This window comes from Amblyomma mixtum, chromosome 3 (assembly GCF_055824585.1).
Source record: "Amblyomma mixtum isolate Tamu chromosome 3, ASM5582458v1, whole genome shotgun sequence".
In the NCBI taxonomy this organism is placed as follows: domain Eukaryota; kingdom Metazoa; phylum Arthropoda; class Arachnida; order Ixodida; family Ixodidae; genus Amblyomma; species Amblyomma mixtum.
This window is the reverse complement of record NC_143014.1, coordinates 124,233,840-124,253,925: the sequence shown is the minus strand read 5'-3', so window position 1 is coordinate 124,253,925 and position 20,086 is coordinate 124,233,840. Positions and strand designations below refer to the sequence as shown.

Genomic DNA, 20,086 nt, shown 5'->3' with positions numbered 1-20,086 from the left:
ATTTCACATTTTATTTTTATAGTTGTTAGTTTTGTTATCGTTATTAATCTTCCTTTACTTACTTTTTTCTTTTACTTTTTCATTGCTTTCATTTTATTTATGAAACCCATGCATTCACTAGATGCGCCTTTATTCATGCTCAAACCTTGAGCCTTCGTGGCGCAGGGCCCCGCCGCGGTGGCTGAGTGGTTACGGCGCTCGGCTGCTGACCCGAAAGACGCGGGTTCGATCCCGGCCGCGGCGGCTGAATTTCTTGAAGGCGAAATTCTAGAGGCCCGTGTGCTGTGCGATGTCAGTGCACGTTAAAGAACCCCAAGTGGTCGAAATTTCCGGAGCCCTTCACTACGGCGTCTCTCATAGCCTCAGTCGCTTTGGGACGTTAAACCCGAATAAACCAAACCTTTGTGGCGGAGTGGTCTCCTTTGTGGTCTCTGCTTCAAACGCCGAAGCCCCGGTTCGATTTCCGGCCCCAACGCAGTTTCTTTTAAGTAGTGACGAGTTGGCGCCGACGGCTGCGGCTGTGGCCACCTGTGCCGTGCGCGACGTCACTCGGTTTCGCGCATGCGCAGAAGTGGCAAATCTGGGCTCCGGATCACGCGAAGCGCGGTGTTGACTAGCCTAGTTATGGTGGCTACCCTAGTGAAGCTTTTCGCTTCAGAAGCGGAGAGATTGTAGTGCTCAACCATTCTCCACCGTGGCCCTGTGCCATTTCAACACCGGACAGCCACAGCGACATCAATACGTCCGCACAGCCGAAGACGAAGACAACGAAAGGCTACAACAACAACAGGCAAGGCGAAGACAACGAAAGGCTACAACAACAACAGGCAGGCAACGCCTTCGCCTAAATCAGTAGCTAATGCTGTGCTGTACTTGGAGGCGCGGATACCTGATCTCAATTCCCGGTTTGAGCTTATCACTGTGCGGACATTTTTAAGGTCTTTGGAGCCTGTTCCTGGATTGGCTAACCCTATATTTACAACGAACCCAACTCTCTTCTTTGGTACTCCCTGGCCTCGGTATAAGCTCCCTCAGGTGGTGTTCACTAACTCCCTGCTGTCAAATATTTCTGTATCAGTGAGATCTTTAGTACTGGTCAACCACAGGCGGGCTGACACGGCGGTCTTCTTTGACAACACCCTCCCAAGGAATGCTAAGAACCTGCCCGCCAATATGTTAAATGGGCTCATAGAGGAGTACCTAGACAATTTTCCTAACCATATTGCCGTCTATACAGATGCCTCCCAGCAAAATGAAAAGGCCGCTATTGGTATTTACTCAAGGGCTCTTGATTGGAGTTACTCATTTCGGGCCCCTGACTATACCCCTATTTTTGTAGCTGAGTTCCTGGCCATTGAGTTGGCCTTAATAAGGATTCCCTGCAGTGTCACTCGGGTTATTATACTCTCAGACAACCCAGACAACACTGAAATATCCTGAGGACATACTAAGGATGTTTTTTTGAGGACATTTTTTATCCTCAGGACGTCCTCAAATGGTCCTCAAAATGTACTAAAAAGGTCCTCATGTCCGGCCTCAGGACATCCTCAGAATAGCCTCAAAAGGACAATTTCTGATGTTTTGAGTACATTCTGAGGAGATTATAGCTGGTCAAGCTGCATAAAAAAAAAACGTGAAAAATTCGTGAAAATAATTTATTCGACAAATTCCTCAGATGCTCGCTGCCATCTGCTGTCATCCCGGTGTGCTGCGTGGGCTTCTTCACCGCCCTTCTGAGCTGCAGCTGTCTTCTGTGCCTACAGATATAGAAATGGAAAATCAGCGGTTGAATATGTGCAATTCCGTTCAAACACACAGCTTTTTTATGCTCTTAGTGCAACGAGATGCAAATATGACTTCCAGTATCTGAACTTATAACTTGCAGTGCAACACTGCTCTTCTGCATGAGCAACTGCCCTAAAAGTTAATTACTGCAACAGGTATTCATGGGCTCATATGAGAATGAAATGACCTCATGCATTGAAGCAAAGTTTGTTCACAGCAAAATAGTTCTGCTGCATGAACTTACAATGCAAGAACTAGAGTTGGGCATTAAGAAAAGAACAACCACTGTTCAAAGCCTACGTCAGTTGTGCTTAGAAAGTCACCTATGTGCAGGACTTTTGCAGCTTTTGCTTCTTCTTTCTTGAGCTTTTCTGCTGAGTGGCGAAGCCACACCTTTATAACATTAATGACATCACATTGTTTCGAGTCAGAAAAATTCTGCTTCACAGCCCCTGTAAAAAAAAACAGATGCCTTGCAAATCCGCACAACAGTCAAATAACACATGTACACCATATATGAGGTGTTTCAAAGAAGCTTGGGAGTAATTTTTAAAAATAGTGCTTTTGAGGTGAAGAGAAGCTTTTCACGGCATATTAATACCAGTGTTGGCGGATGTCAAAAAATTGGCAATTGATGTTAACTAGTAATATGTTTAATTAAAGGTGCACTAAAAAGGAATCTGAACTCGTCTTTTTACTGTGGGAACTCGATGTACACGTTCGCAGCAATCTTAGAAAATTCAAATTATTGTCCTGAGCGGTCGATTTCCATAATTTAAATCGAATTAAACGTCCCGGCTCCCGCTTTTTTCTAACTCACTGCTGACGGCAGGAGGAGTCACTCAACCTCTCAGTCAGTCCCATGGCAGCTTGCTGCTCTGCCATCGGTGGAGTGATACATAGCGATCGGCGGAAGCAAAGAGTCCACACGTATTTTGATTTCTGTGGGCCTAATTTGCAGCTACGTAGTCTCTGACTAGACCTAAAATTTATACACGAATTTATTCACAGAAACCTAAAAAACAAATTATAAAAGCGAAAATGAAGCCGCCACGCGACTGCCAGAAAGGCACTCCACGCGTTGGTTGACTCCTCCTACCTTCAGTGGTGAGATCAAAACAAGGGGGGAGCCGAGACGTTTAATCTGATGTAAATTAGAGAAATCGGCTGCACAGGACAATAATTTGAAGTTCTTAAGAATGCTCAGAACGTGTAGATCGATTTCCCCCAGTAAAGAAACGAGTTAAGATTCCTCTTTAGTACAACTTTAAATTCTAAGTTAACTTTTTAATTATTACCGATTAGCACCTGATTGCAGCTGCAAATTTGTAGCCAGCTGTTAGTAATAGCCATATCAGTTTTTATAATTTCCAAAACTGCATGCTTGTGGGAGGGCACAAAGCGACATCAATCAAATCAGACGCTCTTTGACGCAAGTACTACGTGACAATTTTGGCCACAACTGGGCTGCAGTGATCCCGCTCCTCGCCACTTCGCTGCCCACCGTGGGCGGGCAAAGAATGTCATGCTGTGTGTCACGGAATGTCACAATTTGATTGATGTCGGTCTGTGCCCTCCCGCAAGCGAGCAGTTTTTGAATGGCACGAGAATTGACACAAATTATTTGAGCCACAGCTTCAAGGATAATCACATTTTCAAAATTCTAAAAACTGTTACGGCTATCACTAATGGCCAGCTACAAATCTCTAATTGCAATCAGGTGCCCATCAGTAATAGTTAAAAAATTATCCATTGAAATTTAGTTAATAATTTTACATTCCACCAACAATGATAATATTGTGCCCCAAAGAGCTTCCTTTTTCCTCAAAAAACCCCATTTTTAAAAATTAATGGCCGGCTTCCCTGAAATACCTTGTATCTCTGTGCCATAAGCATCCATGAGCATAGGAAACACATGTCAAACATGATGGAGATATGAATATACTTAATGTGTGGTTTACCTACTAAACCTCAAAACAGCATTGTAATGATCACTGTCATTAAGTTCAACCTGTGGTCAGCTAACTACCACTCATGCAATAAGGATGTCAGTACACAGAGCAACTGAATCAATAATTAGAGTAGCTTACTCAGGATCACGTCTGCAACATTAAGGCTGCAAAATTTTTTTTTGCCCTTTTGGCCCAGCCAGCTGTAGTTTACAGCGACTTTTGTTGTCATGAGGGCCTCCAGCACATTTCTGGTGGCCTGTGGTGCAGCCACTCCTCCAAGGCCATACAGTTGCTGCACCTAGAAAAAGAAAAAGTACAATCATTCAAGCTTCACACAAGTGTAAACGACAAAGATGATAACAATGCCTTACAAGTCGTGTCTTCAAGCCTTCATTCATCCCTAACTGGGAATCGAATTCTTCAAAGGCACTGACTTCATTAAATGGCCGTGCCACAACCTCTGACCTCACGGCATCTGTGAAGCCGCTGCTTAGACGTTGCGATATTACGTCCAGCTGTCTTCCTTGTTGCTCCACCCTCATATCTATTGTGTGCAGCACCTTCATGATTTGCTCAAACTCTAGAGATAAAAAGGAAAAAGATATTCATAAGTACCGCAGTGCACAAAGACTGTTCTTTTAGGTAATTTATAATTTTTTATTTATTAAATCTGGCAGTCAAAATAAGAAACTAAAAAATAAACATAATGGTTCAAGTGCTCAATGGGATCACCTTTAATAATTGCTTACCTGTAGATTTGAGCAGCCTGACAGCTGCGGGTGCTGTGCTTTGAGGTGTTGATCCCCCGTCAGACCAAGACGTATGTGCTGAAAGTTAGAATGAAATGAGTAATAAAACCAGAATAGCAGTTCCCAATCCTCACTTGGAAAGGAATGCACACCTTCAGTCCTTGCACGAGCTATAGGTGATGACTCACTGCCAAAAGTTTGAAATCGGCTATCATGCCACTGCCTGTGTGCTGCAGAACAAAGATATATGAGAAACAAAACTAGGATAATAGCTCTCAATTCCTTACCTGGCCAGGAGCGAGGAGTTTCTGGCTGTGAGTGAGCCATGTGTGCAGGCCAGGCATTTTCAGGCTGAAGGCTGTCGGATCTTTGCCCTGTTTAGAGACAGCCAAACAGTGCACCCCCATCATAAGTTTCACAATGTACCTTTGGCACCAGACTTACATTGCTCTCCTCCATGAGGTGAAAACTGTCTACAGGACTGAGTGCTCCGAGTATACCCTGTCAAAGACACAAGATATTACTACCCTGCCTTGTGCATCAGGTACTTTCCTCTGCAAAAGTCACTTACAGGAGTTAAGCATATCTCCCCCAGCACTTTCAGGTGGAGGCTCATTGCTCAAAAGGTCAACACTGTCACCTGCAAATAAAAAATGCAATTGCTGCACTCCTGATATGACAAAAAAGTGTATTTAAATCTCATTTCCTTCACTAACCTAAATTCTGAGAATAAAGTATTCTCCTCCCTGAAGGCTGACTCCAGGCATCTGGCATTTTATTCCTGTTTGCTGCAAAAGAACATGCCAGAGGTTTTCGTGTGGAATCTAGGCCAAAGCAGCCCATTCATTAACTTAAGCAACTTGTAATGAGGCAGAATCAGTATCATGCGACAAGCTCCCGGGTTAAGGAAACTGACACACAAGAACGAGCACAAAGAAACAACACACCAGAGGCTGGGTGCCTTAAAGTACTGTTTGTTTTCATTTGATTTTTTTTTAAAGACTAATCAACGTTACAAATTGATAACAATGTATGCTCAAGTCTTGAGCAGTGAGACAAAGTCCTTCATGTGGTAGTAAAAAATGTGCACCTTGCACAAAAACTAATATGCATACTTGACAGTGCATGTAACATACGAAAGCACAGTGGTTTTACAGCTTAATATGGCAAATAAAGTCTGTTTGCAGTGGTCTTATATGATGAGCATGCAGCAAGTTCTAGCATCCCTTTTTCAAACCAAAACATTTCACTTCTTTTTTAAGGTATTGCAGCTTTGGAAGCAGAACGCTGAATACCACAGCATACTTTAGATAATTCAGTTACTTGAAAATTTTACCGTCATGGGCAGCAAGGCGTGAAGAATGGGACAAAAGGGTTGTCTCTTTTGAATTCCTGCTGCTTGATTCCTTGTGTTGTATCCCTTCTAACAGAAGAAAAAAATAACTTAATTGCAGTGTGAACATGCCATATATAAACAATCTGCGCAATGCGGCTAAGAAATGAAAAGGCGAGTTCCTGGTCATCAGTTGCCAGGAAGGCTGGATTTGGCCCAATGCCACCAACACTGAGCACTAGCTGCTAAATTGTTAGGCAGGTGAAACAACACTAGAATCTGGATCCTGGCCCTCACCACAACAGTGAATGCACTTTTCCTACGACTTGCATGGTGCAGCTTGTATCAAACACTGTGCAATAGATCCAACATTAGAGTACCAAAAGTCATTTAAATTTGCAATTATTACAAAGCAGTTTGTATAAATGGCTCTTTGTGTTTTAAAGTAAGACCTATATAGAAGCAAAGATGTACATTACTTTGAAGCATCGACTGTGGTGGCTGTGGTGGTGGGGGGGACACATTTTCATCTTCAGAGCTACTCAGTTGCCTGATTAATCTTCTTCTTTTACCCCTTCCTAAATCATAGTCAGACAGAAGATCTGACGTGTCCTCTGCCTTCCTTAGCCCTTTTTGTGCTTCTCCATATGTATCTGAAAACAGTAATGCCATAAGGTCCATCAAAGAAAGTTAGAAAATGGGCCTTGACTGCCTGTACTTGTCCATATAACTAAGAAACAACGTTTGGCATAACTCCTTTTAAAAAATGGAAACTTAATTCAGTTTGGAAGAAATTCACAACAAAAACATGCAATGTCATTTATTTATTATATGTTCTGCTAAACACCAGAGATGTGAGAGCACAATAAATAAACTCAAATGTTTCTTTAAGCTCCAAGCCATTGCGTGGCATGTTCGACAATTGAAGCAGTGAAGTAAACGAAATGTTATCAGACCCGGGCTAGGTGAAGACTTCTCATGACCCTATCCAACATTTGCTTCTCTCAGGTAACTGTAATTATAAAAAGACCTAGCAAGAGCAGTCCTCAGACTGCTCATGAATGGCCACAAACTAATAAATATGGCTATTTCTTAATTTGAGATTTAAAATTGGTATTGTCTCACGTCTCGGTGGACACCTGAACTGTGCTGTAAGGAAAAGGATAAAGGAGGGAGTAAGAGAAGGAAGAGGCTTCGTAGTGAAGGTGTCCGGAATAATTTTGACCACGTGGTGATCTTTAACATGCACTGACATCACACGGACGCTTTTTGCATTTCGCCTCCAGCTAACCACTGAGCCACTGCGGCGGGTTCAGTTTTTACTAATACTGCTTTTCAGTCATGTACCCTTACTCTCATTTAATGAATATGTCATGGAATTATTCCCGAATATTTATTCTTAGACAAAGTTCAATACTACTTTTCTTGGTGTGCTCTTCACTTCAGTTTGTCTCTGACTGCCTCTGCCATAAACAATCACTCTTAAATGTGGAGCAGCTGTTCTGAGTTCTCTAGAATAATACTACAGCCTTTTACACTTTGAATGGCCAAAGTGGACAACTAGAGATTAATATTCAAGAGCAATAATTATTAGAGAAACATTATCCTATTACCAAATGCCTGCACTACGACGCAAGGCACTTTTTTCCAGTCAAGTGCGGGTGTAGCTGCCCCTTTAATAAGCCTTTTGATCTCTTTCCTTTTCGGTGGCCACATGCAGCTGTCTCCAAACAACCAGTTCTTATGGACAACTGCCACATCATTGTCTTCTTCAGGGAATTTGACAACAACATAGACACCACCTTAAAAGAGAGAAAAAATGCATTTATGTGGACACACAAATCAATACAGACACAGGAGAACACCCGAGTACAGGCAAATCATACTATTATTTTACATGTTGTGGATCCAAAAAAGAAATAATTCATGGAAATAGTAAATGCTTGCACATGAGTAAAGTATAGGTATATTTGGAAAGAAAAGGCACACACAAACACTCAGCCATAACTGAACTCCTCAGTCGATCATTTCGTAAGCTATTCACTCCCTTCCTCTTTACATTTATGTTTTCACAAAAGGACTTAGCACCAAAACAGACAGCACACAGTAAGAGACAAGCGCTTGTTCCTTCTCTCTTACTGTATGCTGTCTGTTTTGGTGCTAAGTCCTTTTACAAAAATGCACCAGCTAGCCCCCTAGCAAGCATTACATTTGTGTTTCACGTAACATTTCCTAAAGTAAATAGAGAATTTCTCTTTTGTGCACATACGAGGTCTGTTAGAAAAGTATCCGACCTTACTTTTTTTTGCGAACACCTGATGGATATGAAACAAGCGCGCTTGCACCAGCAGACTTTGAGCCGTCGTGAGCATGCATGAATTTTTTCCCGCCTGCCGATAGCGTCAGTCACTGGGAGGCAGCGTTTGAGTGAGGTAGTGCGGGGTGCTCTCGTCGGTTTTTTAGTGCAAGCAAAATGGCGGTGCGACAGGAGCAGCGCTAATGCATCAAATTTTGCCAGAAACGGGGCGACAGCCAAGTGGAAACCATTCGGAATATTCAGACGGTTTCCGGTGATGATGCTTAGAGCAGCACACAAATTAAGCAATAGTACAACTGGTTTAAAGATGGCCGCACATCGATGGAGAGCGAGCCACGCTCCAGTCGGCCATCAACATGCCGAAATGGCCAGGTCATTGCCGAAGTGAACGCTCTGGTGATGCGGGACCGTCGTGTGACTATCCGAGAAATTGCGGAAGAGGTGAACATCAGTAGTTTTTCTGCACATTCCATTATGAAGAGAGTTGCGGCGAAATTCGCGCCGAAGCTGCTCACGGTGGAGCAAAACCAGCTTCGTGTTGAAGTCTCACAGGACACGCTGGATTCCACAAACAGTGACCACGACTTCATCAACACCATAATCACTGGTGACGAGTCTTGGGTGTACGGGTACGACCCGGAAACCAAATTCCAGTCGTCACAGTAGAAGCATTCCACGTCCCCAAGACCAAAGAAGGCCTGCCAAATGCTCAGCAACGTCAAAGTGATGCTGACTGCTTTCTTGGACTCTCGCTGTGTGGCACACCACGAGTACGCACGCCCCAGGGTCAAACAATGACCAAAGAGTACCACAGGGGTGTCCTCCGTCGCCTACACGATGCTGTGCGGCGCAAGAGACCGGAGTTGTGGTCAACAGGAAATTGGCGCATCCATCATGACAATGCTCCTGCACATTCCTCGCATTTGATTCAGATTTTTTGGCGAAAAACCAGGCTCCTGTAGTTCGGCAGACTCCTTACTCTCCTGATATAGCCCCCTGCGACTTCTGGTTGTTTCCGAAAATCAAGAGGCCATTGAAAGGAGCGTGATTTGAGACAAGAGAGGACATTATGGCTGCAACGACAGCTGAGCTAAACTCCATTCCGAAAAAAGCCTTTTCGGAATACTTCCAACAGTGGCAGCACATCTGGGAGAAGTGTGTGTAGTCCCAAGGAGACTACTTTGAAGGTAATTAGGTTTCCAACGCTCCAGTTATGCCATTTTTTTTTCTACGGCCAAAGGTCGGATACTTTTCTAACAGACCTCGTATATGCCCCACTGACATGAACCAGGAAACTGAAAAAACCCTCAGTAAAATTAATGAAATCCCGCTGATATAATTCTGAAGCACACATAAAAAGTACTGGCCAAGTTAAAATGCGATGATGAGAGGTACTGTTTAAAAGCATACATTTAGAGTTGGACAAAAATAACATGCCACCAACCACAGATTACGCCTTCAGCCTCCGCCACTATTGCATAAACACATGGTTTATGCAGTCAATTATGCTGATATTTCTGTATGAAGGAGGGGGAAAATAATGACATCGCGTTTAAAAAAGAGTTTAAAAGCTTTCCTTGAAACATTCTCTAATGGCCAGGCACGCAGACTAGACAGTTGTGATGCTCTATATATGCCAAGCATTGATGATGGGCATGGAGATGAGTACAGGTCCTTGAGCTGAATGAACTTTCTTCCTACAACGCAAGGTGTTCCAGGTGACAGATGTGCAAAGTTCTCAATTACAATTATAGATCCATCTCATAGAATGCAGCAGCTGTCCTTCTTGCCAGGGGCAAGTACCACGCTGCCTGGCAGCTTCACTTTTTTGAACTGAGGCCCTTGACATGGAGCAATAAGGGGCCCAGACTCATGTCGTCCAGTGAGCAGTGGGAAATTTGGCATCTGCTGAGCCTCCTTCAGTACAGCCCCTTGCTCTGATAATCTGTTAGAGAGCTGCTCAAGTGGACGCTCTGGTTTTCGGAGCAGCCTTTTCAGCGTAGACATGTGGTTCTCAAATGGGAACGCACTCCACGAATCCAATGGCCCCAGGTGTTCAACATCAGATGCCAGATGGCATAGTCCATGCACATTGTGTGAAGCATGCTCCTTACCATATATCTTGGTAAAGCCTTTAACAAAACGGTTCAAAAGCTCCCCTGCATACTGCACTTCACTTTTTGTAGCATTAGGCATTGAAAGAATGCTAATAGCAACATGCAATGCTAGAAAATTTTCGTACATCTGTGAAGGCAGAAGTGATGACAGGAGCACGGGCCCCCCATATAGCAGGAAGAAACGAAACTCTGTGGCCTTCCAGCGATCCAGATCTGTAAGACTACGCGGCTTTCGGTTAAACTCACAAGGAACAAACCGCGCAGCCTTGACATTTCTTTCTGACAGTTCCATGCGGACATTGCTGCCAAGCCTTATAGCTTTCGGGCCACGGAACCACAATACGAGCAATTTGTGCACCACGCCTAGGCAAACAAGGTGCATGTAATCTAACGGGACATCCCTCACAATGTCTATTGGCAGCATCTCTACAATACTGCTACCAGTGTGATACGGCTCTTGCGCCCTGTGCCTAAAACTGTGGTCAGTTCGAAGCTCACAACTAATGTCAGGAAAACATACTCTTCCTTCAATGTATGCACCCTTAACAATGCACTTCGTGCAGCTGTAATAGCCCGTGTGGTTTTTGACACACAAAACAAATGCCTTTGCAGGTGCATCACACACAATGGCCTTTAGCTTTACAGGTATTGTGAAAGCTTCAACAGCAATTCCTGTAGCTAAAAGAGCATTTAACTCTTCAACAAAGCTGTACAAAAACTCATTTGCATCTCTCGGTTTGCTGTCCCCGAAGAAAACACTAGTCACAAATGGTGCCGTATGCTTGAGGTTGCTTATGCGGCCGAGAATTGTCCAGAACTGGCCTCTAGAGCTTTTCGATATTGGAAGGCCATCAATATGAAAAGTCAAGTTCAGTTCCGACGGCAGGTCTCGACACTCTCCCAGGATTTGTCGTATTCCCGCTTCTACACCGAAGTGGCGGTACTGGCCTCCCGAAATTTCGGCAAGTTCATTCGACTTTTTCGGCGTTTGTAGCAGCGCTCTCGCCGATGACGGGAGAGAAGAAAAACACTTGTGGCTGCGGAGAACTTTCAACAGCGACGTGACAGCAGCATGCGACGACCCAGACTCTATTGCCCACTTTTGAAGCTGGTGCCGGAAAGTCGCTACGTCCTCGTCAGCGCGTTCATGATCGGCTTTGCAGTCAAACCTGCCATCAACCTGAGGACAAAGGTCCTGATCGGCGCTTAAATCTGCAAAAACCGATGAGGTCCCAGGTTCAGCATCTTGACTTGTGGGGTCTGGGGTCAGCACGTCCTCAGTGTCGGGCACAAAACGTTCAGTCACACACACATCACGCTGAAGCTGGTTGCACTGTTCTGACAGTGGATCAGCACCAGCTTCGGCACACGCGGCGAGCTGCAAGCTAACGTCAACCCGCCTTTTCCTTGTACGGCGAAATTTCCGCGCACGACTTTCCGTCGACATCGTGCAAATCAGCAGGTCGTGGTGCAAAATCTACAAAGGTATCACTCACTTTTCTGCGAGGCATCCATCGTATAATAACACGCACGTGCGAGTCGCGTGCGAGCGTGCGTGCGGCGGCGTCGATCGATCGGCGTTGCGGATGCAGACTCGGCTTGGCTAAAATGTGGATTGACCATACGCAGTAACGATGATGATGCTGGTGATGGGGTGCGATGTTAAAGGGACACTGAGGAGAGCACTATTAATATTTTTTTTATAGCAATATCCGATAGTTCGGCATGTCATGGCTTTGTTGCCACTTGGTCGGCAGCGAAAAATGCATTTATTTCTAAGAAATTTGGATTCGAAGTTGAAAAGGTTTTTCCCGCCGCTCTGATTCAAACTTGGGATTCTGCTATGACGACAGAGGACTAGGTGACGTGAAACATGACGTGAACATGACGTGAAGCAGACTCCGTGATTTCTGGCGGCCAGCAGTGCGGCCTAGCAGCAGCCGAAAAGAAAGCTACCGCCGGCCGCACGTTGAAGGCATCTATCGGCTATTACGGCCGTCGCTACAGTCGCTTCGCTTACGTTTGCACCGGCGTTTTGCCAGCGTTACGATGGATCTCGTTCTCGAAGTCGTCAAAGAAGTTCTCGCAAATAGACACCTTTAGCATACTGTGTACCTTGTTACCGCTAGCGGAATACCGGGAGCCCGCCTAACGCCGGCGAGCAGGCGCTGATTGGTCCCGATGCTTCAGGCGCGCGCGTAGCCGCCGGGCACGTGGCGCCGTCTGGCGACGTCAAGGAGATTTGCGCATGCATTGGCTGCGCCTCAGTGATTTGTGCTTCTCGTGTCCTAGCGTTGCTAGAACCATTGGTTCTAGCAACACTGCTTTGTCCTGTGACGTCATCACGCTTGTACTTGCGAGTTTGGCCTGTGGCGGCGATACCTGTATTTTGGTTCTTGCTCTTTTCTACGTTACAAGAGCTTTGTTGTCAGTATGAGTGGCGTTTTTGTAATCAGGAGCTGGTATTCTGTCGATACAAGCCAACTTCAATTTCTCCTCAGTGTCCCTTTAAGAGGCAATAAATATTGCGGAACGACTGACTTTGTAAAAATAAAAATTTTTTTACCAAAATAAAAAACACTTACCGTAATCTGGCCATCCAGCAACACACAAACGGGCCCCCGGATTAGAGCCTGCTTTCTGTGATCAGGTTAAAATCGTGCTCTTTCGCCAAAAGAAAAGCTAGCGGCATTGCGTACATCACATAGTCATGTATGGTGGATGTGTGGATGGAAGAAAACGGCTTGTGAAAGCTTGTTGTGCGCGATGGCATCGTCACAGGAAAAAAAACGGCAATCGCAACTACTGTAGACCAGAACTCTACTTTCGCAGACATTAGTCAGCAGCGATGTGGGCGGTTGAATTTTTTTTCTGTGTCGTTGGCACGCAGCAAGCGTGCTCTGGGTTGCAGTTAGAGCCAGCATGCATGCGCGGTATTCAGCTAAAGGCGGTGGTTTCTCTCGTTTCTGCGTGCAGCACTTTGCGGTCTAAGCGTGCTGTCGTTGAAAAAAAAAACTTTGTGCATGTCAAAGGGATGAAAACTATTCAGAGGCGAGCGCCGCGCAGTAATGCATCTCAGGAAATAAAACTAATGGAAGTCAGTTTTTAAAATATATATATATATATATATATATATATATATATACTGACAATTATTATTTTACTGACAATTTTCATGCATGTGTGTTCACAAAAATATGTCCTCAAAATTTTGAGGACCACGAAGCCGCTGGTATGACCTGAGAACATCATTGTGAGAACGTTTTGAGGACAATCCAACCTGGGACATTATGAGGACATATTGAGGATATTTTAGAAGCCTCGAGGACGTTTGGACCATTTGAGGACGTCCTCAGGATGTTTGGTGTTGTCTGGGAACCTTTCTGTTTTGGCAGCGCTCGAAACCTCGAGTGATACTCCTATGAGCCGTTCCCTTCAATTTTTTATTCCTCCACATGTTTCAGAAGTTCGCTTTCACTGGGTCCCTGGGCACTGTGGCATTGTTTCTAATGAGAGGGCTGATTTTTTAGCGAAGTCTGCCCTTGATGGTCCTATTGTCCCTTTCGTCCCAAATACTATTTACTTGACTTTAGCACGCTTTCAGCGATTCCAGCGTTTCCACACCTTGAGCCATGAGCCTCTCCTCGCTGCAGCGGATTTTCAACACCTGGCATTTCCTTGGAGTGTGCGGATGTGCAGTTCGAGGCAATGTGAGGTGTCCATGACCCTTTTGCGCTGCAGGATACCGCGGCTAAATCTTTATTTATGCCGATCGGGGCTTTCGATATCCAACCTTTGTGAGTCTTGTGGCGAAATTGAGTCTATAGAACATTTTTTCCTCTCCTGCAGGCGGCTCGCTGCTCTCCGTAGAATTTGCTTGGAGATCCCCCTCGCTCGGCTTGGGCTTTCTCTATCTATTCCAATTCTCTTATCCTTCGGGGCAAGCGCCAAGGGATATGCCCTGAAACCAGTGTTCGATTCTATTCACAATTATATAATTTCATCTGGTAGATTCCTCTGCTAGAATGTGAATTCACAACTTTTCTTTCTCCGTATTTTTTGTATTGTACAAATTCTAGCTCTGTGTCCCAAATTTTATATTTAATTATACTCCATTCCCTGTACTTGAGTGCGTTTGTATCCGCTATGCACCCTGGCCAATCCCCCGCCGTGGGTATGTGCCATTCAGCCCGAGGACATCATCATCATCATCAACAACAGCATGCATTTCTGCTCACTGTTGGAGAAGCATCCGTTGGGCTCAGTTGCAAGTGTCCGTTTTTCCACCCGTGCGGTTTTTCTCGGATCAGGTAAGTTTACTCACTTATGCTCCGTTGCAGCCTTCGTTTTTCATTATGTGTGCATGCTGGCGTCCCGGACTCATTTTTTTTGCGATTCCCGCTCGACTTTGCTCAGCCGGTCAGATGCATTTTCCCTTTTCTTCTGTACGCACCCTTCGCTCGCATTTCCTGTTTGCTGCCCGACCACGGATAAGTTTCGGGCTGCAAAAACCTCAACTCCACAACGTCGCATAGATGCGATGGCTAATACGTAGACACCGATGCCTGCAGCTCCTCCTCCGCCTCGCGGGAAAGCAAAAAATTATTTTTGAAGCGAAAAGCTTCACTACGCTCGTCAACACCGCGCTTCACGTGAGCCGGCGTATGTCGGAGCACGAGTAACGTCACGCACGGTGCAAGCTACTGCGCTTGACCTTCGATCGATTGACCTTTCGACCATCGATTGACCTTTCGCCGCAGCCGTGCGCAGTGCGCATTTGAAAGGAGGAGTATATAAGGCGTGCTTGCCCATAGAACAGGCGCACGCTGCCGCGCGCTATGCGTCATGGTTTGACATTCGCCGCAAGCGCGTGTTTATCGCGGATCACCGCAGCTTTTCGCTTCGAGAGATCCAGGCTTCACCCTAGATATAAGCCCCAGCCATTTTTTTTCTTTTGTTATGCATTACGCTATTCGCTAAGGAGATGTGGCAAAATAGTGGGCTTACCAGAAACCAAGTGCGATTACCACTGTTATCGTAATAAAGAAGATCGCGGTGCTATATACATATTTTTTTCTTTCAATTTGCGGCCGCCGCGGAACGGACGCCACTTGCAACGGTAGCCTCTGCATTTTCTACTTAGCACAGCAGTGCTTCAGTGAAATCATACTGCCGCTTTTGATGATAAACATCAATAAGTTTTCAGGGACAGTCCATTGCCGAAGACGAGTACAAAAATATTGGTATAAAACTTGCGGTTTTGGCGGGAATCGGTTTTATAGTGATAGTCAGGCCAGAGTCGACGGTTGCTCAGTGCTGTATTAAAACTTCGGGGCTCTCCTAGTAGTCTGGCTACGTTGCCTTATTTTTGCATTTTTTGCTGGAAGAAACCTCAGAGGCTGTAATTCTTTCCCTTGCAACTACCACCATTTCTCATACTATTTAATCATCTGCTTTTTCATCGTCTCCTTTAATATTTCTATAAAGGAAGACTGCCACTATGCTAAAGGGGCGCTATCAGCAGCGCTGCCTCCGGTAAAAGCGGTTGCTGGTACACCAGTTTTATTTTGTTAAGAGTAGATTTGACTAAACCGCGATGTATCTCTGTTAATGGCATGCTTATTATTGCCACTGCGTGTCGCCTAGACGGCGCAGCAGTCGTCATGTCTATAGTTGTATAGTTAAATAAATGAAAAAAAATTTTCTCCCAACTGAAATCAAATAAGTGTTATTAGGAGGCATGGATAGTACCGGCCAGTATAGTTTTTTCATTCCGCCTACTTTAATGATTAGATGATATTAATTGAATCAACTTCTTAAAAAATGGCTTTAAACGCACACGTGTCAATAGGAAAATTGTCAAGTGCCATGAAAATGGTCCTACCCAGGTTTGCCGTCGAGGTAGGCTTAGCGTAGCCTTTTTTATTCGGTAAAAATGAAAGCCCGCGAAATATAAAAATTACAACGTCACAGTGCCCTCATCCGCGACTTGCGAAAGCGCTACTAAGTACGCGCCTTCTGCGCTGCCCACTACAGGCCTTCGCGTTGTTTGTTGCCGAGATATGCGCCAGCGACTGCTGACGGCTTTGCTAAAAAGCACGCGTCAGCAGCCGCTGGCTTATATCGGAGTGATCAGCAAAACGAAGTTATATCGTGAGCAGCGCAGTAGGTATGGTGGCTAGCCACCATACAGAAGGCACGAAGCTGAAAGCGCTTTACCACGTCGCTGCTGAGGGCGCTGTAATCGCGGCGCATTCGAAACATAGTGTAGAACTATATCGATAGTTGGTTGTATTAACTCTATGCGATACTGGAAAATGCAGATCAGGAAAGAATTTTTCTATGATAACTCAAGAGGCAGTGCCCTACTTTTTGAAGCTAGGTCAGGGTATTTTAGAACGCGCAGCTACAAAAAGAATTTTAACGAAGAAGATGACACATGTGCAGTGTGTGGTAGATCTGTGGAAACAATTGAACACCTCATACTCAAATGTGATGGTATCCATCCGGATGTCGATGCAGGCGCAGTCACTCTTCCGGAGGCCCTAGGGTTTAAAGATAACGATGTTCATGTAAATAAATCTGCAGTGGAAGTTAGCAAAAAGCGATTGGAGGATTGGTGGCTGAAAAGCAGAGATGTGGCATAAGGTTATAAGTGTAGGAAACCGTAGGTAAAGAAGATGGCGAATCTTAATGAGAATTGACAACACAGTTAAAAAAAACAAAGAAAAGCTGAGCATAGTGGCAATTGCCAGCACCCAGTTTCAAAGGGGGCGCTCCTATCCATCCATCCGTCCGTCCGTCCGTCCGTCCATTCAGCCACACGGAGCGTGCTTGCATGTGGCAATGTTAAGGCGAAAGCCTTTAATGGCTCATTCTCCCGTCCGTCCATCCGGCGTTACATCCAGCGCTTGGATGACGGGTGTCCACCGAGATATGTGAGACAGTTGCTGCTTAATTTCCTTCCCTCAAATACAATTTTCATTTTACCCGCCGCGGTGGCTCAGTGGCTACGGCGCTCGGCTGCTGACCCAAAAGACGCGGGTTCGATCCCGGCCGCGGCGGTCGAATTTCGATGAAGGCGAAATTCAAGAGGCCCGTGTACGATGTCAGAGCACGGTGAAGAACCCCAGGTGGTTGAAATTTCCGGAGCCCTTCACTACGGCGTCCCTCATAGCCTGAGTTGCTTTGGGACGTTAAACCTCAATAAACCAAACAATTTTCATTTTCTTTCTTCATTTCGGCCCCTCTTCCTCTTTCTTCTTTCACTCCCACTTCCTCCCTTCCTCTACGGTGTGGTTCGCGTGTCCACCGAGATGACAGAGAATTGCTGCGCCATTTCCTTTCCTCAAAAAGCGTTGCGTTCAAAGGTGTTTGTGACGGGCAAGGCATCGCGCCGAACGGGTGGTGGCGCTCCGTGAACTCCCTGGAAGTGCTACAACACGCTGTCGCGTTCCACTCCTAAACGCGAAGCTTAAGCGTCATTAATTAGCAGTTAATTAGTATTTAGACACTAATCAGTATTTGGTCATTGATTAGTAATTTGTCAGTACTTAATAATCAGTCATTAATTATGCGTGGCGTCATCCAGCGGTGACGTCACCTGTGCCACAGAGGCAGTCAAAGTGGTGCGGAAAACGCTTTCGCCTCTACGCACTTTAGACAGTCACCCTGAGCTTGGCGCATGACAGCCTTAGTCGCTTATGCGCCATTAAACTCAACTCAAACGGGCTTTAGACAGTCAAAGTGCCCCCTGAATTTTTTTTTTTTTCGCGGGCGGCTCCGGTGGTTTGGTGAGCGGGATCTTGACTGGCTCGACGTGTGCGTTACCGGTCTCGTGTTCGGCGCAAGTCCTGTGCATTGTCATTAGAAGGGCTCGGCTGATGAATGACGCCCGGTGACATGAATAATCGCGCTTCGCTTCGGTTCTGAACGATGCTGCGCTGCCCAATCTGCTCCTCTCCGCGCACTGACGCAGGCGTTACGCACTGTCGCTCTTCTCCTCACCCGTTTCCCTTACTGCGCCTGTCACGCCAGTAATGGGTGGCCTGTTGTTAAAAAATGCGGACGTCCGGCGTGCGCGGACTACATCGCCAACGACGACGACGTGGATTCGCTGGATGTGCCATATACAGCTGCCGCGACAGAAAAAAAAAGCGTCCCTTGGTAACGAGATTTAAATGCTGATGATGGCAACAAGAATGGAATTCTACTGAATGATCACTTGTATCGACAGAGGACGTTACAATAGAAACTGACAGCATTCTTCAACGAGACAAGGAATAATAATTAGAGAATACTTTGATTTTTTTTATTTCTCATTGCCTGTGCCCTTAATTTTCTTCTTTCGCCGTGCTCATCTGTTATTTGCCCTCGTTCACGCGCGCAGAGAGCCGGTAAGCTAATCTCATCCGTCATCACTGTCTCTGGCGTGTCACAAGGCGTTCAGAGTCCGGAGCCATGGAACGGGATGCAGTCCAGCTACCCACTGCGGCAAGCAGCGATCAGATGGCGGTCGAATGGCCTCCCTGCCTGTCTTCACCTTCTTTGACTTCGGCCAAGGACAGTACCGATTGTGATGACTCTCCAGCAACGGTAAGCGCTGAGCATCTTGCGACCACTGTTTAAGTTCTTCGCAAATGCCGTTCTCCCTGCTAATCACCCGGCGAGAGTTAAAGGTTCGGGCAGTAGGCTGCACTGCATATTAGCTTGCACGGCGATGTTGCAGCGAGCGCGCAGTGTGCAGCTGGTGCAATGCCGTCAGGCCCGGTTTGCACTGTCGGAATGCCAGTGTTAAATACTTAGCTCAACTGAATACAATCCACCTTCCGCTAACACGTTGTAGCAGGTATCGTTGAGTTCGTTCTCCGGTCGTTATTACTTAATACTTAAGCTAAGCCGCGCGAAAAACACGGATAAAGCGAGCGAGAAGACACGACACGAGCGCAGACTATCAACTTAGCTTTTATTGCAGAAAAAAGGTGCGTATAAATGCTCTAGAACCCTCGGCGTAAAAACTAAGAAACCAAAACCCAAGAAAATAACACTCCTTCTTTGCACGTGCATTTGAAGTCAAATCACTCTTACCGAGCAAAGAACCGCGCACCAAAGAAAACAGCAAAAACAGGCAGGGTAACACTCCCATCAAGCCAAGCTCCATATTGCCTGCTTGCACTGAAAAAAGTTGCGCAAAAAAAGATATCTCCCTATCAAGCAGGCTGACGGAGGGTGATGGTACACAGGCATCATGCTTCTTCATTGTTTAGGTAGGCTTCCACCAACTCCCTGCATATCTGATCTCGGTAAAGCGCTGGTCTTGTTCAGATATGGAAAGCAGTCTTTGCAAACCCTACAGTGCAAAGCGAGCAGCAACCGGTGTTACATGTGCTTATTTATGTGTTAATGATTATCTTGTGATTTTGGATAACTCTTCTAACCTTGACCTCCGCAGTGCTGTTGCCAGCATTCTCGACACCTTCTCTTCTGAGGGCCGAGCACTTCATTTTACTCACTAATTGACAAGAGACACCAAAATCCAGTTTCTAGGCCATGAACTGCATTTTTCCAAAGCACTTGTTTGCTTGTCGTAGTCTTTTACCCTACAAAAGTGCACATTTATAGTTAGTGAAACGCAGTGTCATCATGTGCAGCTGTTTGTCCCTTCGAAAGTCATGTGATCACTAGGGCCCGGAAATTTAGGCACTAAAAAACCCCGAAATAGGCAGGCATCTAGGCTCGAAAGAATCTTGAAATTGGCGCTCTAAAGCAAAAATAGACGCTTTGAATAATGCTCTTTATTTATTAGTACAAGATTTGTCAGTCAAGATTTGTCT

At 45.5% G+C, this 20,086-nt stretch overlaps 2 protein-coding genes and 1 pseudogene across 5 annotated transcripts in view; 1 reads left to right on the top strand and 2 right to left on the bottom strand.

The window, feature by feature from the left end:
• Positions 1–20,086, top strand: part of LOC149351710 (uncharacterized) — a 48,161-nt gene that overhangs the window by 12,724 nt on the left and 15,351 nt on the right. Inside the window, exons 1-2 of one of the 2 annotated variants that reach the window (XM_089577079.1) lie at positions 14,479–14,563; positions 18,643–18,848. In XM_089577079.1, the coding sequence (XP_089433205.1) occupies positions 18,714–18,848 (135 nt within the window). In that variant the 5' untranslated portion in view covers positions 14,479–14,563; positions 18,643–18,713. Of the gene's footprint in view, positions 1–14,478; positions 14,564–18,642; positions 18,849–20,086 lie in introns of those variants that run through there. The other variant, XM_089577080.1, reaches the window with a different exon arrangement.
• Positions 1,642–11,831, bottom strand: LOC149351711 (uncharacterized). Of its 3 annotated transcripts, none has more exons than XM_089581065.1 (14): positions 11,750–11,831; positions 7,433–7,621; positions 6,299–6,472; positions 5,823–5,909; positions 5,203–5,274; positions 5,058–5,126; positions 4,931–4,987; positions 4,774–4,860; positions 4,639–4,716; positions 4,487–4,564; positions 4,109–4,317; positions 3,876–4,035; positions 2,109–2,237; positions 1,642–1,757 (listed from the first exon to the last, which is right to left on the bottom strand). In XM_089581065.1, exons 1-14 carry the CDS (start codon positions 11,766–11,768, stop codon positions 1,723–1,725), a joined length of 1,443 nt encoding a protein of 480 aa, XP_089437191.1. In that variant the 5' UTR covers positions 11,769–11,831; the 3' UTR covers positions 1,642–1,722. The 3 variants fall into 3 exon arrangements, with proteins under 3 accessions (XP_089437191.1, XP_089437192.1, XP_089437194.1); XM_089581066.1 differs by having other exon boundaries at positions 5,823–5,906; XM_089581068.1 differs by lacking the exon at positions 11,750–11,831.
• LOC149351712 (uncharacterized) lies at positions 7,629–11,735 on the bottom strand (annotated as a pseudogene).